This window comes from Chinchilla lanigera, unplaced genomic scaffold, assembly GCF_000276665.1.
Source record: "Chinchilla lanigera isolate Chin_1 unplaced genomic scaffold, ChiLan1.0 scaffold00002, whole genome shotgun sequence".
Classification (NCBI taxonomy): Eukaryota; Metazoa; Chordata; class Mammalia; order Rodentia; family Chinchillidae; genus Chinchilla; species Chinchilla lanigera.
In genome coordinates this window covers 969,056-989,312 of record NW_004955403.1, presented here as the reverse complement: position 1 = coordinate 989,312, position 20,257 = coordinate 969,056, and the positions used below count along the sequence as shown (strand labels likewise).

The following is a 20,257-nucleotide window of genomic DNA, read 5'->3' as shown; positions in this document are numbered from 1 at the left end:
TAGTATGAGTGGCCAAGCAAGTGAAGCAACACACTCACCCAGGAGCTGTTTTCAAGGCATCTCTGAATGGCTCCGCAGTGGAGAAATGTGACCAGAGCTGATTATAAAACTCCTTTCAAAGTTGCAGAATGGCAAACCCATAAATAATTCCAGTTCTCGCTGGTGTGAAAAGAAGGCTGCTGGCTGTTTGATTGCGTATTGTAGAAGATGGGACTGAGCTCACTCCAAGATTACAAGCTCTCCGAGGCTGGTGCCAGCCGTGTGCACTGCCTGGGGCCTTGGAAGCACTGCACACGTCCTGGCTGGAGTCCATTCAGCTCTTAGCACTGCGTGACACTTTGGGCTGAATTATAGAGATGCGCTGAAAAACAGATTAAAACTCTGGGAGTGCTTCAGTGATCATTGTACTAGATTCCCTGCTTTTGTTTATTCCATCAATCATTCAGCCATTCAACAGACATTTATGAATCATCTGCGGAATGCCACCGATTGTTTGAGACCCTGTCATTCAAGAGCTCATCCTAGTGGAGCAAATGGTGACATAGTAAATTATGACAGCCACACACGTGCTAAGCGGGGTCAGAGCATCACTCATTCACAGTTGGACTGGGTTTGTCTTTGAAAACTTCCATTCCCTCTTTGCCAACTGGATGAATTGTTTGGCTATATTATTTTTATTTCTAATCCTATCTGCTAATATTGCTTTCAGGCACTCACTAAAACCTTCTAGCACTAGTGCAAGTGAAAAAGAAGCTACTTCAAGGTTTGGCAAGGTACTAGAGACTCTGGGAAGTCGAGGCAACAGCGCAGCTTCTCCGAGCTGGCCTGTCCTTCCCCAGCCAGGCTGTCCCCCTCAGTGCTGAGCGAGGAGACTCCCACAGCAGGTGTCCGACTGGTCCTCTTTGTGTTCACACCAGGCACAGCCTGGCACTGCAGCTCATTGCAGTGTGGTCTGGTTGCTTCCTCCATAGCACTCAGGTGTGACCCCCAACTTACCATAGCTCTACTTACAGTTTTTCAACTTCACCGTGGTGTAAAAGCAATACTCATGTAACCATCCTGTTTTCCACTGTCAGTGCAGTATTCAATAAATTAAGATTTTTTTAATATCTATTTAAAATAGGCTTTGGGTTAGGCAAATGTAACTGTCTCGAGCATGTTTAAAGCAAGCTGGGCTAACATATGCTGTTTTGTAGGTTTAAGTACATTAAATCCATTTTCAGTTTAAAGTATTTTTAATAATGGATTTATTAGACTGTAACCCCCATCATTAGCCAAGGTGCATCTGTACACTGATTTTCAATTTATGTGTTTACATCTGGTTCCTTCTCAATGTTGGGCAGTGACTCTAGTTTGGCAGTATTTCTTTTGTTACTGGTATGTCCACCGCTTAGTGCAGTGCTGAACATTTAGTAAATAATTAAATGAAAGAAGAGGGAGACAGAAGTACATGTTAGCCAGGCCCAAGACAAACTTCCTGTGGTACGAGTAGCCTGTAGGGTAGGGCTGGGGGAGACTCTGGTCCATGCTGCTCAGCACGGCTGTGGAGGCAGAGGCTCTCTAGGAGGGCGGCATCAGGGCTGTCTTCCCAAGTGAGCTGTGAGCACCATTCCAGCCCCGTGTTCCTGCGTTTCAGAGCCACATCCTGAGCACACCTTTGTCACAGGCCAATATAAATGCCCCCACCCTTCTCTGCTTGAAATTTGTTGAGCAGTTAACGTATGTCAGATTCTGTACCAAACACTTTTCACATATCATCTCTTTCCATTTTTAGACTCTGACGGGTAATATCCTCATTTTACAGCTAGAGAACCAAGTTTCAGAGGTCTCAGTAGTTCACCCAAGGGCACAGTGCTAGCATGTCATAGAGCCAATATTAGAGCACGGGCGTGTTTAGTCCCAAGCTCCTCTGTGACACTTGGTTGTCCCCTCCAGAGAGTTCGTCCCTCCTCAGGCAGACGTGACTGCTCACTTCTCAGGGGCCACAGCACCTGGTTCGTAAAGACGAGTCTGCTCTTCTCACTCCCTTTATTGTAGCTGTGTCTGGCTTTGAGGCTGGGCGCTGCTTCTCAGGGCAGAACTGTCCCTGCTTCTTTGTGGGTGTCCTTGTCGCCTGTCAGTTAGCAAGGCTTACTCAGTGTCTCGTCTCCTAGGCTGAGCTTTAGAAGGAGGCGTTACTTTCCACACTTTTTTAAAAACTCCACAAAATTCCGTGAGCTTCTTATTATACAAAAGTAAGAGTGTAAAAATTCAAAAGTCTGGTGAGTATTCTTTTAACCTCTGTCACTGCAGTGTAAAGGACAGCCGCACTGTCCCCTGCCTCTGGTAAGGCTGGAGCCACATCGCAGCTGACTGAGACCCCCCCTGTCATGTGGATGGTGCAGACATGCAGCGTGGCAGAGCTCAGGCTGGCGCCCTCTCATCCACTAGAGCACACTGATCACTCTGGAGTGGGCACGGACTGATGAGAAGAACTGAGACAGGGCTTCTTCCTCACTCTACTTCCTGTCTGGGAGACAGGGCGAGTCCTGAGGATGTAAAGAGAAGGTGCTAAGTGTTAAAGACCCCCAAGACAAAGGGCTGTGAGAACTGAGACACCTGCATTCTAACCCGGCAGGGGACGTGTGGCTTTCAGATGGAACGTGAATCATCCTAGTCAAAGAGAAGCCCAGTGAGGTGGGGTGAGGGGCTGCCCTGTGAGGGTGGAGCAGGAGGGTTGTCAGGAAGGACAAGCCAGCACCCAGCGCGGGTGCCTGCAGCATAAGCATGCAAAGCCCCCTTCATTCTGAAACTCTGAAGGGAGAGGTAACCGCTCCTCAGTATATGCTTGGCGTCTGTGTCCAAGGTTCTGTGTCCATAGATTCAATAAAAATATTCAGAAAAAAGTTGCACCTATACAAAACATGAACAGACATTTTTCTTGTTATTTCCTAAGCAATACACTACAACAGCTATGAAGTGATTGAAAAATATGGTGAATGTTCAAATTTTTAAAAATTATTACCGTAAAAGACACATTGCCATTCATCCCCCTCAAAACCCACCCCCTCACTTCTAACACTTTCTGATCTTCTAACATCTCATTTTTCTCAACACTTTCTGAAGCAGCTCTGGAGGTTGTCTTTCATGTGTTTAATTTCACTATCCTGACTGCCACAATAATCCTGAATTGATGCAAAATGTTTACCTTTCATGGTTACTTAGACTTTAAGGAAGAGTGAATAAGGTGTGATGGTTTTACCAGCCTGCCTTTCCACTGGACAGCGCTCAGCAGCAGCGGCAGCAGCGTGTGTGTGTGTGTGTGTGTGTGTGTGTGTGTGTGTTAATCATACTCCATAAAGACACTCACAGAAAGGACTTCCAGAACTGCTTCAGAAAGTGATGAGAATGGTGGGATTAGGGTTTTAGAAGTGAGGGGAAATATTTTGAGGAGGATTAGTGGCAGTGTGTCTTCTACTGTAATAAACTTCTAAGATTTAAACATTCATCATATATTATACTATAGTATTACATAGCATTTATATTGTATTAGATAGAGATGGTTTAAACTTTATGGGGCATGTGCATAGGTTTTCATGTAAGGGATTGGGTGACTCTGGACTCCAGTATGTTTGGGGGTCCTGGAACCTCTCCCTGGGATACCAAAGGACTATGTATACTATAGTATTACATAGCATTTATATTGTATTAGATAGAGATGGTTTAAACTTTATGGGGCATGTGCTTAGGTTTTCATGTAAGGGATTGGGTGACTCTGGACTCCAGTATGTTTGGGGGTCCTGGAACCACTCCCTGGGATACCAAAGGACACCTACACGGGCAGAAGAGTGCCAGCCTTGGAATGGGTTGCAGGGAAGAGTCTAGGAGCAGAGAAAGCAGGGTCTCGTGTTCAGTTGGTCGTGCGGGGCCTTTGCCGCTCACAGAGCTGTGGAGGTGGGATCCCAGCTGTGGCCAGAGTCACTTTGGAACTGGGCAGCCTAACTGGCTTATCAGGAAGCCCAGCCGAGTTCCTAAGAGGTCAGCGCAGACAGGCTTCAAAACTGCACCGTGTGAATGAGATCAGTTTGCAGGGCCTGTTTCATTCACCCACGCTGGCATAGTGCTCCAGCAAGGGGCTGACTAGCCAAGTGGGCCAGAGCCTGTGGGGCCAAAGAGCAAAGCCCCAAGAGAGGAGGAAATCAAAACAAAACTCAGAACATCCTGCTCAAATTGAATTTGTGAAACCAGATTTAAACTGGAAGAAGCAAGTCAGAGGAATGTGCTTTTGGAAAGGTAAACCAGCTGCTAGCGGAACATCTTATCATCCCTCAGCCTGAGCGGCCGCCTGTGGACCTCATGGGCCGCTTTGCAGTGGGCGTGTGAGCCCTGTAGGGCTGCGTCAAGCCAGCAGCTTCCACTGTGAGTCTGAGGCCAGGAATGGAGGCTGTGTGTGAAGCCTCCAAAAGTAGCCTCTGCACAGCAGGTAGTGCAGGCCTGAATCTTATGTCCTCGTGCACAAGCTCCCATTAGTCATGCACTGATACACCTGGTCCTCTGGGAGCTCCTTCCAAACAGAGGCAGCCTTGGAGTGCAGCCTCACTGTGATTCTGTGTGGCCACCACGCCTCGTGTTTAACACTGCTTCCTAACAAGTCCCCCCTTAGGCTAAAAGGCTTCCACCTGGGGTTCTGCTAAGTCAGGGGTAGGGGCTTGTGTGTGTGTGTGTGTGTGTACAGAGACATCTCTATAAAAAAGTAAATGTAGAGAAAAAGTACTGCCCTCTTCACATCAGCAAAGCCCAAGGATCAAAGTAGAAAGTGGCTGCCCTCATGAAAATGCACTAGAATTCAACTTCATCGTGGAACACCCAAGAATAGGCAGAAAATACTTTTTTCCCTTGCTTTCCATAAACCTTGGAATACCTGTCTTAATCAAGTATTGTCGTCTAGGAATTCCATGGTTAGATTTGATAGCAAAACTCAGTTAGTCATTGACAATTTTCTAAAGATATATTGAGCACTAGCATGTAGAAAATGACAAATAGAGAAAATGCTTTCTGGACATATCTGACCAGCGTTACATTTTATGCTGTTGTATTTTTTTCTTTTAAAAAAAGGATAGGAAAAAGCAGCGTAAACATCCAGAAAGGAAGTATCTCTATAAGCAGTGCTTCATATTTTGTTTTGCCTTAACATAATAAAACATTATGCTTTACAGGGGAGAAAGTGGATGCAAGGAGAACAAGTAAATGTTCCATAATTCTGGGTCATTGTTGCTCACCACTGTGTAGGTAGATGGAAGACTCTGATCTAGTGTAACAGTGATATAGCTGATGTAATTAATAACTGGACATTGTATTTAGGAGGGCACACTAAATATGGCAATAATAATTATTAAGAAACTTTTTGTAATACAAACCAAACCATAATGGCTTGAAATGCTAGAATTTTTTTAAAAGAAATATATTAGAGGGCAAGGTGGGTTCCATCGTGTAATGGTTAGCACTCTGGACTCTGAAATATATTAGAAGGCAAACATATTCATATGTGCAACTCCAATGTAATAGTAACTCTAGGCAAATATCACTTATTATTAGACTGGTTGTGGTTTGGGGTTTTTGCAAGGGGAATAATATAATACAGAACACACATTTTATAAGATTATTTTATAATAGTTACCCAAAGAATCATATACAAAGAGTACAGGAAATCTGTCTAAACATTAAAGACCAAAGAATCCAACTGAGGGCCTGGATCCCATGGTAATGTCCTGCATGAGTTCAGCTGAAAACCTAGAGCTCATAACAATGCCTCCCATGAGTCCAGCTGGAGCCCTAGAGCCCATGACAAAGTCTCATGCAGGCCTGTTTCACGGATCTGCGCTGGGAAGGCCCAAAGGTCAGTGGTGGAAGCTAGAAAGTCTGTGCCATCAGGATGAAGGATCTATGCCAGCAGGCTGAGGGGTCTATACTGGAGCCGGGAAGCAACGCACAAAGAATCAGAGCTCCCCTGAAAAGTACCACAGCTATCCTCAGCAACAGTGAGGTCCCAAGCTCCTCTGATAATGAGAAAAGCTGAGTTCTCATCAGGAAAGCCAACGGGACAAGCTTCTCCAGAAGACTGAGCAGTGCACCATCTTTTCCCCCAGAGCCAGGAAGTGATGCTCAAAGTAAGGACCAGAGCTGCTGCAAAGTGACCAAAGCCATTCTCAGCAACAATTAGATCCCAAGTTCCTGTGATGAAGAGAACAGCTGTGTTCATCAGCATGACAAGCTCCTCCAAGAGAACCAACAGCTCCAAATAGCTTCTGCCAGCTCCCAACAGCCTCTGTCAGTTCCCAACTGCCTCAACTTCTCCACCTGTGCCTTTTACGCTGCCAGCAACAATCCTCAGGCAGGCCTCCCACACCCAGCACCACACTTACTCAGTTCAGCTGGGGGTTATAAGGTGATCACCAGTTGTCAGTCCACCACATACTGTAATAACCTTTCAGGTTGGGATGCTTAAATTTTTTAGAGTTATTTGGGAGAAAAATAACTATATAGCACAGTGAGTGAGTGAGAAGAGACACGTCCACAGGGGGCAGCTGAGGGTTGCTCCAAAGGCTGCTTCCCTGTGTGGCCTGGGCACTGGGGCTGACAGGGACCCAGTCCTGACCACGGCAGCCTCTACACTGCCTCCCTCCAGCTCACTCCAGTCAGCCTTCTCTGTCCTGCCATTTTCCTTGTGCCCAAGTGCCGTCCCCCATCCCCTTTCTGCAAAGTCAGGCCCCCTGTGGATGACTGTATAGCACTTACATACAGTGTGCAAGCACACATTTTTTTTTTTTTTTTGGTTTTTCTCCAGTACCAGGAACCGAACTCACGACCTTGTGCTTGCCAGGCAGGTGCCTTGCCGCTGAGCTAAATCCCCAGCCCCTTAGCACACATTAATTTGTGTGATGATGAATCAGTATCTGCCTCGAGTTCCAGAAAGTTTGGTGGCTCGTCTCACAATAGGTATTCTAAGAATAGTCACTGAATTGGGTTTATAAAGACAGTACAGAGAACTAAGAAAATCGTAGGTTTTAAGGACTTACTGTTTTTAATGGAGGCTAGAAAAACTAAGAATCATCAAATGTGAAAATCTTGAGATATATATATTGTGTGTATTATAGTCCCTGGTAAAAACCCATGTTTAGCATTTACAAATGTCAGGATTCATAACCAAATTTCTAATCAATAATGTCAAAACTTCTGTGAGTCTTGTTTTTCAGTTTGTTCTGTTTTTCATTATAACCCAAAATACTCATTTACTATATGGAATAGGCTGCCTGTTTTCTAACATAATCAAGAAAGAAACTGTATTGTTCAATTAAATGTTCTGATCAATAGCATCCTATGGCACATTCCAGCCCATATACTCCATATTTCATGAATGTGATTACAACCAACTACATTTAACTCTAAAACTCGCTGATCTTAATATAACTACTAGTGAGAGTGGCGGCAGAGCTTTTGTGGGGCTTTAGCTACCATTTGCCTTTGCACAATGCAGAGACCTAGTATTTGTTAGTACTGAAATCCTTTTTACACAAAACTAAGGTGAGCTAGGTGTTGCTATAATAGATAGAGCATCCTGTAATAATCCCAAGTTCTTTGAGATAATAGCCAATTAATTCTAATAGGTGACGAGAGAATACTGCTGTGTTCTACGAAGAAATGCACGTAGGCTGTCAAACACTGGATATAAACTTATACCTATCAAAATCCTTAGCTCGTCTGTATGTTTACTTTCACAGTTTTAAATGTTTGCATTTCAGAAATGTGTTTGAGATCATTTTCTGGATTATAGCTAGGACTGTCATTTTAAAAATGCAGCACTCACGTTTTCCTATCTTGATAAACATTAGTGGGGTTCACAGTACACTTCTGTGATCCCAACATGACTACTTCCACTGTACAGCTGGAGAAGCAGAGGCGTGAGGCTATTTCTGTGCATTTTCCAAGGATACCCCTGAGCCAGTGGGAAGGAGGCCTGAGACAGCAAAAGACTGTGTCCTCACTGAAAACACATCTTGTGTGCATCTTGCTCTCAGGGAGGACGGGCTGCCAAGCCAGCGCTGGCTCTTCACGCCCGCCCTGCAGGCCTAACAAGGAGGTCTCTGTGGCAGTGTATGTGCAGGCGAAGAGCCCCAGGGAAGCGCCGTGCGAGGGTGCGCTGGCTGCAGCGCCTGGAGTCTGTGTGCTAGAGCAAGGCAGAGGATCGGCCGTTCCAGCCCTCTCGTAGTCTGCTATCCAGTGGGAGAGTCATAAATGAGAAGTATTTGAAGTGTTTACCTTTCTTCTCTTCTTCTTCTCCTTACAGATCTATGCAGTTAGATCAGTAGTTCCCAACAAAAGCAATAATGAAATAGTCCTGGTGCTACAGCAGTTTGATTTTAATGTGGATAAAGCTGTGCAAGCCTTCGTCGATGGTGGGTATTCCTGTTCCTGGAAACTGAAGATGCTGGAGCTAGAGAGTCCACATTTAGGCCTTCTTTAGCTCTAGGGGTGGTCTTTAAATGAACTGAATGTCAACTTCCTGCTAATACTTTAGTTCTCATTAAAATATGCTAGACTTAAAGAACACATAGACATATGCAATAAGAGTAGAATTTGGATGTTCTTTTTAAAATCAACAAGACTATAAAGAGGTCACTGATTATAATGCTACAGATTCCCTTGTCTCCCACCCCTTCTTGTGTGTGTTTACACATGTCCTTTACTCGATGGCACCCTTGCAAATGGAGGGCATCAAGCTTCACGTTGACCTGGAAGGCTTTCCTACCCTTCCCCCCAGCAGGATTCTCCTCAGCTTTGTGACTGAATCTTGAACTCAGAGTATCTGTGCCTCTTCCCTACTTTAAAACCTTTTTGTTCCCTGAAAAAAATTTGTTTTCAAATAGTCCATTGCCAGGGGTGTTATAGAATCTAAATTCTCAGGAATGTGTTTGTCCCATAATTTCACAACTTAAAGCCTTAGATTTTCTGTACATTATGGGAAAGTCTCCTCCCCAAATTAACAAGTTTCAGCTTTAAACAAAGACCCTTTACCCCTCTTCTATTCCTAAAGTCCGTTGTCCTGGTATTAGTTTCTGTTCTATAAACATGGACTTGCTACTCAGGATCACAGGAATGAGGCAGGGAGCATGTGTGTGTCAGCATACCTCCCAGCTGTAGTCTGCGTACCCTTTGTTGAGGACAGTGGGATTTGCTTATTTTCCTAGGAGCAGAAGAACCTTCTCAAGTTTCTGTGAGTATAATTGCATTTCAGGGCAAGATCCCACATCCAAGCAACTGCTCACATTCTGATATCAGCAGTCAAGGTGCAGGGCTTTAACAGAATTGACAAATGATTATTATTCAAAACAGACCTGCAAGCAAATCTACTGTACAGTTTTCCCCTTCTCCATAAACTAACAGATGTAGACTCATTACTAGTTAGAAACAAACAGTAAGAAATGTAATATTAATCTGATTTGGAGCGTTGAGTACAGTTTGTCTTTTAAAAAGTTTTGCAAGTGAGCCCATCCTGGCTCTGATAAATCCCCTTCTGAAGTTTCTCTTGCCCACATCACTTTATGGAAAAAAGCTCTAGCAAAGGAAGAAGGCTCTTCCCTCTCTCTTCCCTCGTCCCCTTGGGCTGAGACCCCACCAGGGATGCCTTCGCAGTGGCCTGATGAGAAGCACGGACGCAGTCGTCAGCTGGTATCCCGGGATCTGTTCCCATGTAAATGGAGCACCTTGTGAGCCTTCTTAAAAAATTCACTTTCACCCTGTCCATGTGGAGATCTTGTTAGAAAATTCATTAGATCCTCATGTCATGGTGGTCAAGAACTTACAGGAAGATGTGTTCAAAAACCACTGAGTTGAAACTATTTAGAGTCATGTATGAGGCATATTGAAAGCACTGTTTCCAAGTGGCATTTAAAAATTTCATATAAGTGGTTCAGTGTAATTAAAATGTAATAGTAACAGTTTCAAAATCTTCTATAAATATGGGTATTTCTTCTACAGAATTAGAGGACTAATTGAATATTGCAGTTGCAAAAACAGGGAAGCGACTCCCCTTCTTCTGATTAAAAAGAATGGCATTTACCAATTTTTTAAATTCAGTTTTACTTATAAAATGAAAACTTGGCTATAAGCAAGAGTAACCCTAATGATTATTGACCACTAGAATGACTTACCATGAAACCTCAAAAATGACTTCTTACAGCTCTTCAACAGGGAAATACTGTGAAACATTAATTCTCTGAGCAAATTAGAGAAAGATCATCCAAGTTAATAAAAAGTCTGAACTAGCTTACTCTTAGGTGCACACAACTCAAGTCTAAGAGAGGCATTGCAATGGGAACTTTGAATAGATGAAGTACTCAGCCTGTCTAAACATTAGCAGTACAGCCTTCTGCTTGTCTGCGAGTGACAGCAGACTCCAATTGGGACCCTGCTACGGTGAAGCTTGGTATGAAGACCAGTCTGAAGTTTACCCTTGTTTAGCCGGCACCTTCCTTGTAGAGAGCAATTAATCTAATAAGATCATGCTAGAATGTGTAAAACTGCTAAATCACTTAAGAGCTATTCTCTTCAAAGTACCTGTTTATATCAAAATAAGTGATATACTCCATCTTCCTAGTAACTTGTTATTAAAATCACCTCCAAGACCATTGAAAGGAATGGAGTTGGTTGTCCTATGTGGAAACATTTTAAGTGGCCAGTAATAAAATATATCTTTAAAATTGTCGCTGGGCATCATCAGGCCAGGCTCCTCCTCCGACTCGGTGCAGTTTCCTGCATGTGTGTGAATGAGATGGGTGGAACCGGGGCCCAGTTTGCCATCTAATGAGCTTCACTTCCTTCAAAACGGAAGCCGCATGAGAACCACCCGCCATCCCTGTCCATGGTGGCCAGCTCTGCCCTCCTTATCTCCCTGCAGGCTGAGCCTGGGCACACGCAGGAGAAGAGGAGTGCCCATGCAGAGTGCTGATTCCCTGGCTAGGCATATTCAGAACCCCTTGTCTGGTAGAGGACTGTAGATATTTTGGTTCTTATATCAAACAAAATTTTAATTCTACCTGTGGCAGTGAAGCCGTCAGAAAATTCTCAAGATATATTTCATTTTCCCTAGGACAATAGAATGATAAAAAAGTAAGCTTCATGTAGTAGAGCTTAATATTTTGATAAAACCAAGATTGTGCAGTGAATTAAATGAAAATCTGAGAAACAAGAAATGAAACTGGCATTTTTATTAAGGTAGAATGTATCAAAACAGATGAAAAAGCCAAAAAGAAAATTGCTACTAAGATGGAAAGACAGAGATGAATTTTGTGTGGTGTTTTATTATGTGGGTATTGGTTGAAGTTTTTTGTCTTTATCTAGGCAGTGCAATTCAAGTTCTGAAAGAATGGAATATGACAGGAAAAAAGAAGGTAAGCGTAATAATGACTGTGGAGAGTAACATCTTCTATCGAACCCTCAGATCACCGTTTTAACAAAGATACCAGTTTATGCTTCTTTCAGATTCACTAGTGTGCACCCCCAGAACGCTTCTCAGTCCTTGGCTTCCCTGAGTCACCAGCCACTCTCACTGTGAATGTCTTTACTTTCTTCCATGTCTTTAGCCACAGACATGCTTAGCAAGTCCCAGAGTTGTGTTCTTTGTTGGGTTAGGGGAACCCAGCTGGAGGATTCAAAGCATCCAAGACATTAGCTTGCCTGAACATATTCCACAGCATGATGGAAAAGTAAAGGAGTGTTTTGCGGATGCTTGAAAAGCTCCCAATATATTTTCATATGCTCTCAATGGAAAGAGTTTGTCCAAGGCCACCATGAGATGGGTTTTCTGGCTGAGTGTAAGGTAGGTCTTTAATAAAAGAAGAAAGAAAATGCCTTCAGTGCTGGTGTGCCATTGCTTGAGGACTGAGGGAAGGTCTTTCTCTGTCTCACTCGCATGGCAGTATTTCACCTTGCTGTCTGGTCCCATAGAGACACATGTGCAAGGTGCCTGTGCACACAATGGCACCCCAAAGCCCTGATCTGGTTTTACCAGAAATAATATGCCATCAACCCGTGACTCCCCAGAAGGGGGATCACAGGCTTAGGAAGAGGTTCCCAACACACAAAAAGGAATGTACTTTTTATACAGATCCGAGATCACTGGAATCATCTTTTCACCTTTTTCTCCCCCTGGTTTCATGTAGAATGGAAGAATTAGGAGATTTTTTTACATCTTTGTGTGCCACCATTTTTGACAGTCTCTGCTTGTCTTTAATCATAGCTTAGGCTTCTGTGCAAGATGAGGATGATTTGCAAGTGATTGAAAGGCTGTATTTATCTTTACACGGAAAAATTTCAGACGTGTGGTTTGGGTTTTAAATTTCTCTGATGAAAAGAGAAAGAGCAGACAGCAGCTGCAGACTCAGCTCCTCACTGCACCTCCCTCTAGAGCAGTGATGGCGAACCTTTCAGAGCTTCTAGTGAGGCACGCAGCCCGCTGTGGTACACATGCTGCAGGTTTGCCACACTGCTCGGAGCCTCCCAGACAGGACTCCCAGGCAATCAGCTGCTGGGCAGCGACAGAATAGGCGTGGGCGGCCCTGCTCCCGCAGCCCGTGGCACACATCCTCAGCCAGAGCAGAGTGCAGCCTCAGGGGCAAAGAAAGGACCTGGGGAGGGGCCGGGGAGGAGGAGACTGCTCAGTTCCCAGTGTGCCGAGGAACAACGCCGGCTGGTGTCAGCTGGTTCTGCCAGAGCCCAAGGGGGGCGGGCCTTCCTAATGGGGCAGTGGCCAGGGCCTGCAGCCCACTGGTTAAGGGCACTGGGTACCAGCTGGGAACAAAAGCCAGAGCCACACGGAGCATACTACCACTTGCTCAGGACCACATACTTTTCGTGTCCTGGGAGCACTCCATATTCACCACAGGTCTCTTTAGGAGGGCTGTAGTGAGACCTGTCAGGTCATGATACCGAGGCCCCAGGGGTCGTGCTGTGTCAGAGTACATGCAGTGGAGCGCGTCACGCTGTTTGGCCAGCCACCACGCCACCCAGGGACCTGCGGGTACAGCTCCAGACCACGAAGCCCCAGGTCAGCCTGGCATTGACTTGGGGCAAGGTCTGCTCAGCTTGAACACCCTTGGGTCACTGTGGAGCCCCAGGCTGCCTGGGGCCTCCTGATCAGTGATAGCCATTCCAGGGATGTCCTGGTTGGTGGGAACTGTTTCACAGATGCCACCTACCCTTCGAGGACCTGACTTGCTCCTCCTTCCCAGGCCTGCCTTTCTCCACCATCCCCCCCGATCTCCTGCCTCCCCGCATGTCAGAGCCTGAGTGCCCACCTGGTCACCCCTACCCATCACTTCTTACGAAAGGAGCTCACTGGATGTGGTTGTGCGCTGATGTGGTAGTCCCAGCACTTAGGAGGCTGAGGCAGGAAGATTGCTGTGGGTTCAAGGCCATTGTAAGCTACATAGCAAGTTTAGGGCCAGCCTGAACTGCATAGCAAGACCCTGCCTCAAAACAAACAAAAAGAACAAGCAGGGCCCTCAAGACACCCAAGACAACTCAAGTTCCCTCAGGACTGTTACCACAGGGTTTTACCGTGTTACCATTCATACATCAGACTCTTGAGTAGAAAGAAAATATTTAAATGAATTTGGGTGATTAATAAAAATGTGGGCATTTTTACCCATCCTATTAAAAGAACTGGGACCAAAAAAGATTATCTTATTTTTGAATCTCCAGTTCACCTTATATTTCAAGACTCTGAGCTGAATAGCGTTATTTTTCTCATTTGCTTCTTGCCTTAGAATAATAAAAGAAAAAGAAGCAAGTCCAAGCAACATCAAGGCAACAAAGATGCTAAGGACAAGGCAGAGAGGCCTGAAGCGGGGCCTGTGCAACCACAGCCCCCGGTGCAGAACGGCGTGGCCAGCGGCTGTGAGAAGGACAGCTCGTCTACGGACTCGGCCGGGGAGAAGCCCGCCTTGCCCTCCCGGCAGAAGAAGATCTCCATCCTCGAGGAGCCGCCCAAGGTGCTCCGTGGGCTCACAGGTCAGTCAGGCCACAGCCCTGTGGGGCCCTGGAGGGGAGAGGGCCCCTGCTGCGGGGACTCCCACAGCTTCCACGACCAGGAGGCAGCGTGTGCCACAGGGCCTGGCTGGGTGTGCAGTCTGCCTGGCGCTGAGGCGGACGGTTGGTCGCAGTCAGACACAGTGTATCTCTGTTAGGATCAGCAGAAAACGGGAATTCTAGTTCCAGAAGGCATTCTTGCCAGACAGTTCTGCTGGGATAAATTGGTTACAAAAGGAAATGTTACTGTTTTCTTTTAGAAGAGATAGACCTCGTTATTTGAACTCCTGGTGATTTTCATATGATGTAATAGAACGTGATTAGCTACAGTGTTAAATCTGGAATGTCAGTTATCTGTGCTCCCTCCATACATGCATTAATCTCCACAAGCTGCTGCTTAACACACTCTGACCTCCGGTGCCTCATTTCCTCTGTGAAGCAAGTACAGTCTTAGTCCATTTTCTGCTACTGCTGCAACAGAATACCACAGACGAATTCCTCACAACAGAAGTTCACTTGGCTCACTTTCTGGAGCCCAGGAAATCCAAGATGGAGGAGCAGAGAGTAAGGTGGGGCCCAAATTACTCCCTAACATACCCAGGGTCTGACTTCTGCAGCCCCCACTCCACTCCCCTGACAATGGCCCTGGTCCGTTCCCAGGGGTGGCACCGGACCCAGTCAGCTGGTCTCCAGTCACTGCTGCGCTGAAGATGAGGTTCCCAACAGGAATTGATAGAACACGTTCCAACCATAGTGCACAGTTGCACGGGTGCCTAATAGATCTCTGGTTATTACAACTGGCTGACCCAATGCCCCATTTTTATAACAAATCCTAACATAAAGTATACAGACAACCTACCTAGAAATAGCATTTCAGTGGAATATAAGGACTGCAGGGATAACTGAAATAGAAGGCCATACAAAGTGGCCAGATGTTCACACCCACTTGTAATGAGTCACTTTGCTTTCAGAAGAGGTAAGACAGTATTCATATGTGACAAGTGAAGAAACCATCAGTAAGCACACACGTGCGTGTGTGTGTGTGTGTGTGTGTGTGTGTGTGTGTGTGTGTGTGTGTGTAGTCTCTGGGAATGCAGGGATACAAATTCAGAAAGATGAGTGCTGAGTGCCAGCCCCAGTGCCAGGTCTGCTAGTGTGGTTGGCCATGTACTCTTTTACTTGGTGAAAGACTCTTAGTTACCAAACACCATAAAATGCCCTCTTCCCATTTAATTTACACAGAACTTGCATCCTGGAAACTTTTAAATCCTGGAAACAGGTAGTAAAACTGTCCAGGCCCCTATAATTTAAAAAAAAAAAAAAAAAAAAAAAAAAAGCTAGGCGTGGTGATGCACGCCTGTAATCCAGCACTTGGGAGGCTGAGGCAGGAGGATCCACAAGTTTGAGGCAAGCATGGGCTACAAAATAATTTCAAGGCCAGCCTGAACTGCATAGTGAAACCCTGTCTCAACATACCAAAAAAAGAAAGAAAAGAAAATTTTAACAGTAGTGCAGATCCAGGAGGACATGAGAGCGTGTGGGACATGGGACAGCTCTCTGTTATGCAAGACACATGCCTGTGATTGTAAATCACGCAGTCATTTGGGCAAATGTTCACGTTGCCCTCAGGTTTTCAGCTGACCCCTGTGCAGTGGCAGGTGCCTCGGTGAAAACCTTGACACCGCCAATTCCCAGGTTTCTCTTGCGGTTATGGCATCCGGAGTTCACTGAGTGACTGCTGACACTCCTCCGGCATCCCGGCACCGCAGGTGGCACAGCACAGTCTGAAGAGGACACGGTGGCCCGGGCTCGGAGGGACTGGCATTCTGCTGTGCTCATAGACAAGGCCGTGTCTGTTACTCCCCTCATCACTGGGACGAGCATCTGGCACCCACAGTGTAAGAAGGAGAGGCTTAGTCTGGCCCAGAGTGTGGAGGTGTCCGTCCACAGCCTGTGGCTCCAAGGCACTGTGGAGGAAAGCTGCTCTTAGCAGGGTGGAGAGGACGCAGAGAGACAGAAGCAGGGAGCCAGGGAGGAGACACGGCTGTCCAGGTCCCGGCCCGTGACCCCCTCTTCCACCAGGCCCCGCCTCCGAGCAGCAAGTCCACTGTGAACCCCACCGTCCAGCACCTTCCACAGTCCCACTGTGAACACGCAAGGCTTTGGGGGCAGCCAGATACGAACCCTAACGATGAGCTTAAGCTGGGGCACCACATGAGAGATACCTGCGTGGAAGTGGTGTGTGTTGAGGACCAGTGAACCAGGTGGCCAACAGGACGGAGGCCAGAGAGCGGCAGGGAGACCTTGCCTGGAGCCCTTGAGTGGGCGCACCTCTGCTGGGCCCAGGCAAGGCCATCCTCCTGCACACTGAGGCTGCTTGGCACACGGTCCTCACCTCGGAGAGCTCAGTCCAGAGAAGAGGCGGGAGCCCAGAAGAAACCGCGCGGTGACAGATGCCAGATCCATCAGCACTCACTGAGACACAGGTTTACATGACAGGCTTTCAGGGCACCTGCAGAGCTGGGTTTGGAAGAGTACCAAAGGGCTGTCTGTGTGGAGAGCCAAAGGATCCAGTCAAGGGTGAAGTTCCGGAGCTCACCGTAGTGTCCTGTGGGAGTCCGAAGCAGGAGGCTGGAGGGTCTGCGCTGGCTGAGGGGTCTGCGCTGGCTGAAGAGCCTGCACTGACACCCAAGGCCGGGTCCTGTAAGGAAGCAGAAGAGAGCCTCACCCTTCGTTCCTCTTTCACCGCGAGCAGGCCACGGCCTGTTGTTCGGTGGGACTCACATCAGGGCGGCTTATCTTCAGTGAATCCACTCAGCCACCCAGAAACTGTGCTGGTCCCGTCGGCTGGACGTTTCTTACATTGACACAATTAACTATCACAGGCACCACCTCGGGGCACAGGGAAGAAATGTGAATAAAGAACACATCGTGTTCACACTGGGAAGTTCTCAAGTTGCTCAAAAGCCCAGATTTTCTTCCAGAAACATTTCCTAACAATTCCATTAAAAGTCCTGTAATTCGTATCGTCCTTATTTACTACATGACAGTAAACAATGACAACAAAAATAACCTGTATCATTTTGAATCCAAATTCACTGAGAATTTTTTAATTCAATTTTTACTATGCCTGCAATTTTGACAGTGTTTTGATTTATAGTCAGGGTAAGAGGAAGAAATTAAATAATCGAGTGGCAGATTCCCAACTTGTTATTGCTTTCACATGAATTATTTCAAAATCTAATTACTCCGGTTGCTGTTTCGATATCAATCATAAACTAAAAGCCTAGCATGTATATGTGTTCATTTACTTATAATTTATACCTTCTTGCTAAGGCAATTTCAGCACCTCTGTCAAGTGGATGATGCCAGAATAAGAGCCATGCAAAGGGAAGCGCTGCATTGTTCAGTGGGGAGCCGCCCTGACAGCTTCATGCCCACTAGGGGAGCTCCCGAGCAGGGGCTTTGGTAAGCCCTGATGTGCAGCCTCCCCGGGAGTTCTTCCTGTACAAGGAGCCAGTGTTCCTTGGGTTTGCAAGGGTAGCATGAAGGCATTAGCTGCTAACATCACTGGCTGAGTACAGATCTTTATGCTTCCTGTAAACTTTTCTGTTAAAGAATAAATGCTGGCAATGGAAGGTTATTAGATGTTCTTGCAAAAGGAAGAGAATCCTCTTGGTTGACCATGAACTTCATTAGCAGCCCACATGTTATGATCATAAATTTTAAAATGAGTTTATAATTAGCTAGTTTTACTCCCCAAAGATAATGAAGGTTCATCCAGAAGTTGATGGCAAATCTGTTAAATGACTTTAAAGTGCTTATGCAACCTACAGGAAGTCCTTAGATCTCCACTGACAGCTCACAGATGAGCTAGGTGACGCACTGCACCCAGGCTTGATGAGAAGAATGCTGGCGCCAGGAAAAGGAGCGTACTCCGAAGACCCTGTCTCCTCACTGATAGCCGAGGAGATGGAGGCTCACGGCTTGGGAAACCAAGGGAAGAGCTTTCTTTGTAACTCTCTCTACGGCCAAAGTCTGATTCAGATTCATGTAGCTTGTATGGACACACAGAAAGTTGCTACTAAAACCACAGGCTCCTAACTCCTGAAAAATGTATAACTGAGAAGCTAGAAAGGCAGTAATGATAGCTGTATGATGGTATTCTGTGCTGTGTGGGTTCACACGTGAGCATGAGGAAACCTCCAGGCTCCTGGTGTGGAGCATTATCAGGCCCTCAAGTGATGCAGCCGGCTGCACAGGCCGCGCAGTGCCTGCTGGCAGGAGGCTATGCACAGGCAGAAGCATGTTTTATCTTTTTATAACACCTTGACATTCAGGGTCTCTCTTTTTGAAAATCTCAAACACGATCATTATTCTGGTAGAGGAGAAATTAGCATTAAGATAGATGCAGATGGCTCAGGGGTGTGAGTGTGACTTCCTACATAAAAATTCGCCACCACCGGGGCACCAGTACCTCGGGCTGTAAACAGAGCACTGGGGAGCGGGGCAGTGTGTGTGCCAGCGGACAGCTCAGGAGTCCAGAGCGTGCTTGAGCCTCAGAGTGGTTCTCTTCTGAATTTTTAATAACAGCTCAAGTTAGAGCTTTGATATAATCCAGTGAAATCATTCTGCGTTCAGATACCAAGGCAGGCAGGCAAGGAGTAGATCAAAATCTATTTTTACCATAAGAAATGCTATTAATATTATTCTCCTCTCAGGCCCCATCTACGTGGCTAAAGCCTCTTGGAGCCTGGTGTTTTAAACTATTCCTCCCGCTGTATTTCATGATGCTCATGTGGCTGTGAAATATAGGTGCTGCTTCTGTGTAGGCTGACAGGAACTCAGCTTCGTCTTTTCTCCTGCGGGACACAACTCCCACAGGTGGGGACAGAGCAGGATTGCGGGACACCAACAGCTTCACCGAGGTCCCTGCAGCCTGCCCAGCAGCCCTCCTTCCTGTTCCCCACTCCTGTAAAGCCCCAGGCAGCCAGACCTCAGACACGGGAGGCTCCATGGGCATCTACTGACCTCCACATTCCTCTGCAGACCAACGTCGGTCTGCCCTGCGTGACAGGCCAGGACAGCTCAACCATCCTCCCTATGCAGAGCAAGCTCTAGGATTCTACAGAATTGCTTCCCATTCTCAAAGTGAAGTGGACCACATGGGAGAGAAAGGATCCCTTTGTGGAGCGCATTGGATGCTTATTTCACATTTGTGCTTTCTGTAAAACACAGCAAAAAACACATCAGCACATCAGTGCTCTTCAACGGTGTTTTTATGGCACAGAGTTTCCAAGTAGACCTCTTCATGTTGCTGTTTGCCCAAACCCTGAGGTGATTCTCCCACCTCTCTAGCCCTCTGTTGGACTAGAGGCGTGTGTTCCAGGGCTTGAGCATGTCCATCTCAGAACTGGCCCATGAGCAAGAGACACATTTGGATCCCAACCTGGGTCTCATCAGTTACTAGATATATGACCCTGAGCACATTAACCACTCTGTGCCTCAGTTTTCTCCTCTGTGAAACAGAAAACATATGCCCTTCACCAGATTCTAGAGTGCAACCAGTGAGATCTGCAGAACGATCAGCGCAGTGTCTGCTGAAGAGCAGACCCATGCTGTCACTTGTCCACTGTGTGCAGATATTTCTCTGCAGGAAGCAAACTGTATGTAAAGTTTTGCTCCTTTGAAGTTTGTATTCCTTGAGGTGAGTATGGAAAGGAGATAATAAGGCAGGATACCAGTGTGGTATGGAGATGATGTAAGTCGCAGGGAATGTGCAGCAGGCCAGGGTGGGCCTGCGGTACATCAGCTGAAGGCAGTGCGCTCTGCCAAGGAGACTGAAACTGAGAGGAAGCACCTCCACCCAGGGTCTCCCATCAGATATGCAGTCTGGACAGCCAGGGCCTTGCTCCAACTGCTACTAAGCACCTTAGCAGAAGCCCTTGAAAAACTATAACCAGAGGTTTTCGCTATTTTTAAGAATTAAAGGCGTAATATAGATCCCTGACGTGGAAGCATTTGATGTGTGTGCTTTCCCAGGACTGTGTGGGACTCACTGAGTAGTCGGGTTATGAGCGAATCTGACTTAAGACATTCTCTGGAATGGAACTTGGTTGTAAGTCAGAGACCATATACGTCTGTGTGTCTGTGTGTGTGTATGTATTTTAATATATATTTTAATATATATATA

The 20,257-nt window shown here is 46.3% G+C and overlaps 1 protein-coding gene across 2 annotated transcripts in view; it reads left to right on the top strand.

Moving 5' to 3' along the window:
- Spats2l (spermatogenesis associated, serine-rich 2-like) overlaps nucleotides 1–20,257 on the top strand; it is a 155,285-nt gene that overhangs the window by 96,594 nt on the left and 38,434 nt on the right. For both annotated transcript variants that reach the window (XM_005373252.2, XM_005373253.2), the window contains 3 exons: nucleotides 8,324–8,432; nucleotides 11,377–11,426; nucleotides 13,803–14,046. In XM_005373252.2, coding sequence (XP_005373309.1) covers nucleotides 8,324–8,432; nucleotides 11,377–11,426; nucleotides 13,803–14,046 — 403 coding nt within the window. The remainder of the gene's footprint in view (nucleotides 1–8,323; nucleotides 8,433–11,376; nucleotides 11,427–13,802; nucleotides 14,047–20,257) is intronic.